The sequence below is a fragment of the Tamandua tetradactyla genome, chromosome 1 (genome assembly GCF_023851605.1).
Source record: "Tamandua tetradactyla isolate mTamTet1 chromosome 1, mTamTet1.pri, whole genome shotgun sequence".
In the NCBI taxonomy this organism is placed as follows: domain Eukaryota; kingdom Metazoa; phylum Chordata; class Mammalia; order Pilosa; family Myrmecophagidae; genus Tamandua; species Tamandua tetradactyla.
This window is the reverse complement of record NC_135327.1, coordinates 26,684,149-26,695,129: the sequence shown is the minus strand read 5'-3', so window position 1 is coordinate 26,695,129 and position 10,981 is coordinate 26,684,149. Positions and strand designations below refer to the sequence as shown.

General features: G+C 40.5%; 1 protein-coding gene across 8 annotated transcripts in view; it reads left to right on the top strand.

The window, feature by feature from the left end:
* Nucleotides 1-753: 753 nt before the first annotated feature.
* Nucleotides 754-10,981, top strand: part of STX16 (syntaxin 16) — a 31,002-nt gene continuing 20,774 nt past the window's right edge. For 2 of the 8 annotated variants that reach the window (XM_077112966.1, XM_077112973.1), the window contains exon 1: nucleotides 756-1,648. In XM_077112966.1, the coding sequence (XP_076969081.1) occupies nucleotides 1,568-1,648 (81 nt within the window). In that variant the 5' untranslated portion in view covers nucleotides 756-1,567. Of the gene's footprint in view, nucleotides 1,700-1,778; nucleotides 9,233-10,981 lie in introns of those variants that run through there. The other 6 variants (XM_077112925.1, XM_077112956.1, XM_077112936.1 and 3 more) reach the window with 6 other exon arrangements.

The following is a 10,981-nucleotide window of genomic DNA, read 5'->3' as shown; positions in this document are numbered from 1 at the left end:
GGTCCCCGCCTGGCCAGAGCTAAGGGGAGCGCGGGCCCCGGGCCCGGCCCTGCAACCGGCACGTGCGGGCCCACCCGGGAGAGAAAAGTCGTAGGTTTTTCTTTTGGGTGGGAGGGGGGAGGAAGGTGTCAAAGTTTTCGGGGGAACTTTTCCACTTCAGATTCCACAACCCTGCAGTGCCCCCTACAGAAAGTGGCAGCTGGGGCGGGCGGGGGCCCCTGACCCCCGACTGGCTGCCGCGTCGCTGGAGGCCGCGGCCCAAGCGGACCTGCAGCTCGCCCTTCCTTTTTTTTCCCCCCTTGTTGTTTTACGGATAAATCTTTTTTCAGAACAGAAAAAAACCCGAGCGAGCCGCGCCGCCGCCTGCAGTGGAGCGTGCTCGGCCTCCAGAGGCAGTCGTCTCCAACTTTTCTCCTCCTCACTCGCCCGCACGCCGCGTGCTCAGCGAACTTAGGCTCTGCGGGCGCCCAGATTTGCCTGCCGCGCAACTTCCACTCTTAACTGTAGGCGCCAAGGCCCCTGGCACGAGTTTGCCGCCTGGGGCCCACACTTTCGAGGCTCGGGCCTCCATGTTCGCCCGCTCCTGGTCCCCGGGCCCGCTCGGGGAAGGGAAAACGGGGCGCCCCGGGAGTACCCCGGGAGAGAAGGCGGAGCGCTCCCGCGCCCGGGGCTGAGGGACTGGGAGCTCCCGCGCCCGGAACGTTGCGAGCAGGGCTTATGAGTGTCGCAGGGGGGCACTCGCGAGAGACGGACAGGAAGAGGGCCAGGGGGAACTCCAGAACCCGGGACCACAGCACGGAAACGGCCCGGGGCAGAACTGCAGTCAGATCCCGGGATGGAGGGAGACGGAGAAGAGGAGTGAGGAGGCCGGGAGGCAGGCCCTGCTGCCTTCCCGGAGGCCGGCAGCCGGCTAGCAGTGGAGAAGCAGGCCGCCCAAGACGGGGGGAGGGGTCAGGAGTTCGGGCCCGGGCCGTAGCAGGCCCAGACACAGCTCAAGAAGGGGGCGCCAGGCGCCCTGGAGTTCATAGCCTAGGCCTGGCTCTGATTGCCTTAGGAGGCCTAGGCCAGGCCCCTGGTGGGGAAACTGAGTCAAGGCCAGGTCTTAGGGCACGGCCTAGACGCTCAAGAGCCACGTTAGGGGTAAAGGGCAGAGATCCTTGAGGGTCTCAGGGACTAAGGGGGGTAGGGGGCTTCAGGGCCTCCCAGTCCAGAGCCGGATTGGCGAGTTAGACGCTTGTAGATCCAAGGTTGGATTGGGGTGGGGGTTCTGGGACGTTGGCTCGCAACGCAAGGATTGGGGGGATTTAAGTGCTTGGAGATCGAAGTTAGGTCTTGGGTAGGGGGAGTCAGACAATTGGAAAGCCTAGGTGGTTATTTGGGGAGGGGTCTTTGCGCCAGGACGAAGCGCAAAGCTGCTCCTCTTTGGCTCCAGGCCTGAGAGGCCTTGTCAAGAGAGGCTTCTGTGCTGGGTGGGCCGGGTTAGGCCAGTCCAAGAGAAAGAAAGTGAATAAATCAGGATTCTAAGTGGGCGGGGGGCCCCTGAGAGGGGGGTCACAAAGGGTGAGACATGGCCACCAGGCGTTTAACCGACGCTTTCTTGTTGTTGCGGAATAATTCCATCCAAAACCGGCAGCTGTTAGCCGAGCAAGTGAGTAGTCACACCACCTCCAGCCCTCTGCATTCACGTAGCATTGCTGCGGTGAGTCTCCCGGCGGCGTCTCCTACACACGCACCGTGTGCACTGCGGCTGTGTCTGTCTGTCTGTCTCTGTCTGTCTCTCTGTTTTTAAAAAAAGAAGATAAGACTAAGAATAATATGGATATGCAAGGCCTCTTGGCTAGGGTCCCTGGATGGGGGAAAACCAGCATTAGGCCCTTGCTCCACCTCTGCCTTGCCCTCTCTCCTCACTTCCGCAGCCCTCCCAGTCCCCCCTCCCGCCTCCCCATCGTCACAGCACGACCGGCTGCCTCCAATTTGCATATGTTGTAACAGTAAGATTTGGAAGTGTGGAGTCTTTCGGAAGGCTTTTTGTTTGATTTGTTTTGCATCCTCTTCCCACCCCCATATTGGTCCTAAGAGCTGGATTACAGGACCAACCGTCCCAAATCCTTGCAAGTGAGCTCCTCCCTCCCTGAAAGGAGGAAAGAGGTTTTTCCGACCGTGGTCTTTTAATGGCCTCGCAGCCCTCTGTGTGGTCGTGTTCCCTATGAATAATTGCTTCACTGTTTTTCCTGGGGGCTCGTGCTTGTGAAACAGTAAGGTGCTAGGCCCTTCAGTTTTCCATTTCCTAGACAGGAAATTCAGCTTTCCCTTCGATTCGAACTTTTTTTTTTTTTCAAAGCATGGTGTGTATGTGAAAATTAACCTCCAAAATAGCACTTTTTTTTTTTAATTAACCTGAAACATCAGCCCAGCAAGTAGTCTTTTGTAGGGAGGTAGGAGACAGAATAGTAATGACTTTGTGTTTTGAGGGGGGCTGTTTTCCTCTTCTGAGTGTCAGTTTCCTGCTCTGTTAAATGAGGGGTGGGTTTGAGTGATGTATACATGATAACAATTCTTAGCTCTCTGATATCCGAAATGGAAGAATGAAGTTGTGAAACTAGTCACAGTAGGGGGAAGACAGGCGAGGTTCGAATAGAAGCAGTAATGCGGAATGAAGGAGTCATCCCAAGACCAGATCCTTGGAGAGGATACTTGATATATACAGCTTTGGGAATCTTACAGTTATTTCACCTTTCAGGGACTGTAGTGCCTTAATTTATTTTTCTTTATGATTTTATCTAAGTGCTGCAGAAAAAATTGTGCCATGTGTCTTGATTATTGACAGAGAGGGTCTCTACAAAGACAGTCTTTCCTTTCACTAAGCCACATGTGGAAAATGTCTTTGACCATATTACTCATGGAGAAAAGGCTATTTTAAGCCTTTGTCAGCAGTTTCAGGAATAAAATTAAGTAAACTCAGGTCAAAAAACAGGAACAGTGTGTTTGAGTTTTTATTTAGTTAAGAATTTGCAGGTTTTATGTATTTATAGACTGAAAGAAATTTTGTATTATACTGAGAAAAGTGTAAAGATGTCTGTTAGCTTGGAAATGGGCTGGTTCCACTGCCAATTTTGAGAATACCCTGAAATAAGCCAAGAAATAAAGGGTAGAAATGAAAAGAATAAAATTCCTCAGTGGAACTTTAGTTTTGTTAAATAAGAAGAATTATATGTTCCTTAATTGGCTTGAGGTTTTTGGCACCTCATGGAGGAAGAAAAACTCGGGTTAATGCTTCTAAGGGCTATCTGGTTCAATTGATTGAAAAGATACTGTTTGCTTTTAAAATTTTAATTACATAAGATTCAAATTCTTTTTTTTTCTTTAAATCAAGTCAAGATGGTTTAAAGACCTGGTGTCTGAGCCAGGCGGCTCTTTGAAAGTGCATCTTTAAGTCAGATCGCTTTTAACAGTGATTTTCTGTCAGACAATTTAAAATACGTGAGCTAATCAAATAATTAAAAACGGATAGCTGAATTATTCAGTTTGAAAAAATTGATATGTCAAAAAATGCACAAATACATTCAGCTAACAGACAGTTTCTTGAGAACAGATTTCTAAATCAAACCATTTTAAAATAGATATGCTTAAGTCAGAACATCAAAAAAAATTTTCTGTATAAGACATACGTTTTAAAATATTGCATACTTATATTAGTCTCACCATTTAAAATCTCAATTCATTAAAAGCAGCCAGGTCATTTATAATACTCTGGTAGTCAGTTCAGACTATCTAAAAAACAGATTTTGCTCTCAAACAAAAGTAATTTGCCTTCATTAGAATTGAAAAAGAAAACATGCATTTATATACCTTAGTTCTTTTCCTCAAAAAACATGAGTATGTCATAAAATTCTAAAGCAAATCTATACTGGAGAATTCAGGGGTGAGGTATATCTTCAGTTTATTTACACATGGATCTCCAGAAACACACATACACGCACATGATCAAATACCGCAAGATGTTAATGTGTCTAAATACAGAGTATAATTTTTTCAACATTTCTGAAAGTTGGGGAAATTTTATACTAAACGTTTTGGGGAGAAAGGCATATCTAAGACAGTTTTTAAAAACTGGAATAACTCTTGCAGTGTTTTTCATTACATATCTAGCTCATAAAAAATGTAAAAACTTCATCTTTGACTTAGAAATTTCAAAATCCATGTATCATATCAGACAAAATTTTATCTTTCAAATTTGAGTATGGGCTTGGTATTAGATGATAGTAAGAAACTTAATTAATTATAATTTAATTAAAGGTGTTAATTTTGTTAGGCCCACTGAAATGTTTAGGGATTAAATGTCATGATGTTTGTAACTTAATTTTAAATAGGAAAAAAAATAGAGGAAACAAATAAGGCAGAATGTTAACAGTTAAGTCTCCTGAGGAATATGTGAGGAGACATACTATTTTCCTCACTTTTCTGTATGTATGAAAAATTATAAATATGACTTTAAAAGAAATTTATGTCATAATTAAAATATGAGGACGCTATTTATAAATATATAAGTACAACGCAGGTAACTAAAAAGAGAGTAACCTAACGGGAGATTTTACTTAAGTAAACAAATCATAACCAGAAATTTTAAGTTCCTAATTAGAAGCAAAAGCTGTAGAAACTGATTTTGCTGTGAGTGTGTCTTTGTTCTCTCCCAATTAAAAACAAATACCCTTAAAGTAATGGATTTTTTTAAAAATTACAACCTGAATTTTTACATCCTTATTTGAAGACAAAGCTTTGGAAATTGATTGCAGTGTATGTATATATAGGGCTAGGGGAGTGTTATCTCACACATCTCAAAACAAAGCACATCTAAAACTTTGTCATTCAAAAATTTTAATTTGTATTTTCTACCTCCTATTTTGAAGAAAAAACTAAAAAGTTGGTTAGGGGAGTGGGTTGTTCTGTGTGCCCTTACATTCCTGCTAAGACGGTCTGCGGAGCTGTCAGGCAGAAATGTCACAACCAAGCAGGAGTTCAAGGAATCGGATGTGCAGTGCAAAACATAGAAAATCCCAGGGGCCAGAAGCAGCCTAAAGGTCATTTGTTCCAGCATCCCCATCTGTGAGAACCCCTTGCTCTGTCCTCAGGCCTCCCTTGCCCAGCCTCATTCAATGATGGCAATAGAAAATTCTACCTCTTACTCCCAAGACCACTCTGCTTGTATTAATCCCACTATGCCTCAAATATGTCTTCCTCCTGCATCCGGTGTCTCTCATCTTGCCTCTTCGTCTCTAGTACAGGAAACCCATAGCCTATGGTAACTTCATAGCCCTGTTCCCCCACGCCTTTTCTAGGTTCAGCAGTCCACATTCAGAATGTATGGTTCAGAATTTTTTCCAGTGAATGATGTCTAGTTTTTGTGTCATTTCAAAATTTCATCACCAAGAACTGAGCACAATTCTACTTAATTTCTGGTTGTGTTAATATTACTGAAACTAATTGTGAAAAATTACTGGGGTTTGATTTTAAATGATCAGTAATATCCGTTTGTTATTTTTTCACAGGCACTCTGGTTTTGCCTCAATTTTGTGCACCTACAATGTTTATGCCTCAAGGCAGCATGAAATAAAAGAGCACTTGATTCAGTCTGAGAATTTAGGTCTTAGTCCCACTCTGCTGCTGATTTAGAGTATGTCTTTAGGCCAGCTTTTAATCTCTTCGGATACCTTTTTGCCTCATTTGTAAATTGAGGGGTTTGGATTAAGTGATTTCTAGTGGCCCTATCAATTCCATATTGTGTTCTCAAGTTTTGTTTTAATTTGTTGTTTCTCCTGACCAAAACACGTAGCAACCTAGCCTTAGCTTTAATTTGGAAAGAGAAACCCACACTCAACCATGTTGTTGTGGCTTTTGGCCATGTGTTACTGTCAGAAATCCTTAGAAGTAGCCCAGTTCTGGGCAAAAGTAACTTTAATGGTAAATCAGCCAAGCACAGATTTTAAAGCAGAATTTCATCCAAGCAGTTGCATGCAGCTTGAGTTTAGAAAGCTGAACTGAATTTACAAATAAATAATCAGTGGGGAAAAAAATTTAAGTCTTAAATGAATGAATGAGAAGTAGATATTGAGTTGATGTTACGATCTGATGAGTTGAGGTGTGAAGTGTAATTTCCTTGGCTCTCCTGGAATGGATTTAATGCAGGAGTCACTTTGTTGGTGTTTACTGCTTGATCTGTATACTCTGCTTTAAAATAATGTATTATCTATAAATGGAAGCTAGAGTTAATTGGTCTTAGATTAGTTTGAAACTAGCACATTATTTTTAATAAAACATGGTATATTTTCAGAAAAAAGGAAATTAAGGATTAACTGGTTATAAGGAATTTGAGGTCCTTATTCAATCCCAACTATAATATTGGTTAAAATTTATTGAGTGCTTACTGTGTTCCTGGCACTTGGCTAAGCCCTTTTCACATGTGACCTCATATCGTCCTCACACTGCTCTGTGTTGTTTTCCTGACACAGATGAGAAAACTGAGGCTTAGAAGCATTGGTACACTTGCCCAATGTCATCCCTCGAGAGAGGTGGCAGGGAGCTGAGACTGGAATCCATGCCAGTCTGTCTCCGGAGCCCTGTGTTAACCTACTGGCCGCACTGGTATTGGCTGCATTTTCCAGGACTTATGCGGCAAGTCCTGGAAAATGGAAGAACCTATTGTTTGCATTTTTTTTTCTTACAATAGGATAACATCTTTTTCTATCTCACTTTATAGCCTTACCTAGGCAATTTGAACTTGGATACTGAAAGTTCTAAGTTTTAGCCCAGGCTGAGTCTCTGGAAAATTAGTTCTCTATCTTTAGAATCCAAGTATGAAATCATTGTATATTTCTCTTTAGATCTGTTTGCTTTTCTGCTTCTAGAGATTCCATTTGAGCAGTGAGGCTTACTTGAGAATAAGGGTACTTTGTTGGATAAAAGTGAAGCAAACTTTTATTTTGGCAGCAACGGAAATAAAGTAAACATCACTATAGCATAGATCCGTATTTCCAACAATTTTGCTCAACTTTTCCAGACTTCCTGAGTAAACACAGATGGGTTTCCACTTATTTTTCAGTTTTATGTAGAAAGTTCTTTAGACTATAAATTCCACATGCTACTTGGAGTTTTCAATATTTGCTTGATTGCATGCCATTGGCAGGTCAAAAACCTCCATTTAGACATTATAAAGATTTAGAAGGTGATGATGTGTGGTAACGTGTTTTCATTTGGCTGCATGTTGGTCTTTCCTGATGGTGATTCTTAATGTTTTAATTCAGGTCATGACTAAATTTTCTGGTAATTTGGTGGCAGGGAGAGTTTGAAAGCCTTCTATTTTAAGTAGTGAAATGAGGGGTTCTTTGCACAGATGACCTTCTGAATTTAATTCTTGATGTGGTATGGTAGTAATGCCCATCACAAGTAATTCCTCGAAGTGTGAATTAAGTGAGAGAGGCAGGAGGATAGAGTGGAAGGAGGCCGGGACAACTGGGTCTTCTCTAGCTCCCATTAGCCGGTTTTGTGACTTTGGGCAAGGTGTTTATTTACACATGCTGAAGCTGAGTTTTCTTATTTGCGAAAAAGAGATTTTTCTAGTAGAATGCCATGGATTCTGAATTCACCTCTTAGCAACTAATTACTAGTAGAAACCAAGAGATCAGGATGTGTTGCCTGGTTAATAGTACAAGAAGACGGGCTCACACGTAGCACAGATTTTAACCCTGGTTTGCAATAATGCTTTGCTCAGAGTTTAAATGCCAAGGAGCCACTGCAGATCGGGAAGAAATTGTACAGATTAAGATAGTGGAATTAAGACTTCTGCTTTAAGTCTATTTTATTAATAAAAGACTTCAGTGCTCTCTTGCTGAAAGTGTTAAGCTTTTTAAAAATAAAAAAAAAAATTTTTTTAAGTAAAAGATAAACTAGATTTCCATTTGACACTATCTTCCCCATTAATATTTTCTAGTACTATATGGCAGTGTGTGTGTATAAATATAGTTCCCTTTTTCTCTAATAGCAAAGGGTAGAAAAAAATGAAGAGGACTTAATTTTTATATGGAGGAATGTTGTTTGATGACATTTTTATTGTTGTCATTATTTAATAGTATTTTGGCCCTGACAAACCAATTTCATTTGCACTATTAAAATTTTTAAATAAAGAAGCTATGTTTTTTTTATTTTTCTAAATTTACTGCTAAGTGTAAAAAAAACCAACACAGTTGATTGTTGAAATTTACCACTAATTATTTCACTAATCAATACCATAAAAAAAAAAAAAGGAGAGGGACATAGTTGTTTAGATGGTCTTCGTTAGTAAATATCTGTTCAAAAGATAGAGTTCCATGTTGATCTAAAAAAGAATCTTAGTTTTAAATTGAAACAATCTTCTGGTTGCTAAAACTGCTGCTTCTCTATTCCCTTTTTTAAAAATCTCTTTCCACTTTGTTTTATTTTGTTTGCTTGCTTTTATAATAGCTTTATACATAACTGTGTGCTTTCTAGACTAATAATTATATATGCCAAGCAAATGGTATGAGTTTTTTCTTTTATTTTACCACCTGTGTCTCTCTCCTGGGAAGAGTGGTTGGTTTTCAGCTCTCTATTACCAGGGATAAAGCCGTGTCTGCGGGATTTAATTTGTATAGACCTTACATATGTGGTCTCTCAAATATTATCTGAATGCAGTCATAGCGGATTTTTGTGGGTTGCCCCCTTTTTAAATTTTGTTGCATTTGCAGGGCTGATTTATATTTTACAATATACATTTTTTCACACAATGAAATTACATTTCAGCTTTGCTCTCTCCTTTTATCTCTCTAAGGGAAATTTAGGAAATGGTATTGTATGTGATATTTAATGTTTCTGAAATGAATTAACATATTTTAGTGAAACTCAAGTAAGAGTGTTTTATTTGTTTCTATTGTATTTTAATTTTTACAACTACTTCTGTTTTATCTCATTTGCTAAAACAACCACAGTTAATAAAAATGAAAACATGTATTGAAGTAGTTTTTAAAAAAGAAGAAACAGAAGAGGGGTCATTTTGTTAAATGCCTTGGTTTATGGATCTTTATTTTTAGTCAATTTAGAATTGCTTGATTGTTGTTTTCTGAACTGACCATACCTTCTCTGTCCGTCTGTCCCCCTCCTTTTTTGCTCTCCCTAACTGGCTGGGACTGATGGGAGCAACATATCTCTTCAGGAGCTGGATGAGGTATTGTGTTTTGAATATTTCTGCATGTTAGGTAATTTTACTGTTTAGAATGATACCTTCTTTAGTCATATAAAATGCCAACAGAGCTTATTGATATTTTAGCACTTATTTTGATTACTTATTCTTGTTGTGTTTAATACTTAGCATGAGTTAATGTATTTTTACACTTTGTTGAATTGATGACTTAGTAGGGTTTAGGAATATTTTTTCTAACTCTTGGGAAAGTGTCTCAACTTTGGAAGCAGTGAAGGGTGAACATTTTCTCCCACTTGAAATAAGCCAGATTGGTTTTAGGATTATATATGTGACGTCCTCGATGCCTGAGAAGTGAATAGTGAAGCTCCTCAGGTGGAATGCAAAGGGCATGACACCTGTGCCAAATCCCAAATTCGAACGCAAAGGGAATGACACTCAGCAGGCACTTACTGAGATAATCATTAGGTGGCCCATGTTCTGCCCCCTTTCAGGCAACAGAATCTGGCCTTTTCATTACACATTAGCATCTCGCCCAAAAGGTGGAGAAAGGACATATTCACAGCCCCTTATTCAGTAACTCTAATACAAAGGTTAGGAGATTGAATTCTGGTGGTTAATGTTTGTGTGTCTCTTATTTGTTTCAGAGATGTAAAGGTAGAAATACTTTTCCTGAGGGTAGACCTTTTAAAAAGAGCACTGTGTGTGTATGTTTGTGTGCTATTTTGTTTGTTTTTATTCAGAAGTATGAACCATGAGCTGGGATTAGGATCAGTGTCTTCCAAACCAAGAGGATCCAAACTAGTAGACTAAGAGCTACCTGTTAGTTCTAAAAACCTTAACTAGTTAATAATAGCAATAGATGGGCGCAACCTACATATCTTCTGTTGGGATTGATTAAATAAGTTCTGTAGCATCTCTGTAATGTTCTGTAGCTGTTGGAAAGAGTGAAGTCCATCTCGAGAGCTGTAATAGAATGAGCACCCAGAGCATCACTATATAAGAACCAAGCTGAATCAAACTTGTGGATAATGTGATTCTTGCTTCTTTTTTATTTCTTTTCTTTCAGAAAAATAACTCACATTTATACTTGAATATGCTGAAAAGATATATGAGAAACTGATAATAGTGGATGTCTCTCAAAAAAAAAAGCTTGGGGTGGGAGAGAAACTTTTTCATTTCAAAACCTTTTTTTAGGTTGGATATATATATATATATTTTAAACCATGTATATGTATTACTTTTATCTTTTTTTTAAAAAAAAGCAAGGCCTTAGTTTGTGACCCTCATTACCAGTACCGACCTTGGCACAGGTGCTTCAGAGATGGGAAAAATCATAGCAGCACACAGAGAAGGTAGTGGCAGTTGCCGCAGGTAGATGTGTTGACCAAACTCCAAAGTGTTAAGATTTGGAGCCCTAAAGGGCAGCCACCTTTAGAATAGATGCTGCCCCTTATTGAAGAGTTTGAAAAGATGAATCTCCAGGTATGACCCCAAAAAGGAAGTGTGATGGGGGAAAATACCCAACAATAGAACAGCTTAGGTTGAAGAAGCATTTGAATTCTTTTACAACAGTAGGCACACAAGGGTCAGAATTACTTGCTGTCATTTGAAACCACTTGGCAGCCTCTCCTACTTCCTCTTCAGGCAGTCAGTTCTAGAAGCTAAATGCCCACTGTGTGAACTGGCAGCCCCTTTTGCTTTTCTCATACTTAGTTTCAGGGTTTTTTAAAGGGGGCTCTGTGTTCTGTTATCAGAGACTACATATCAGAATGC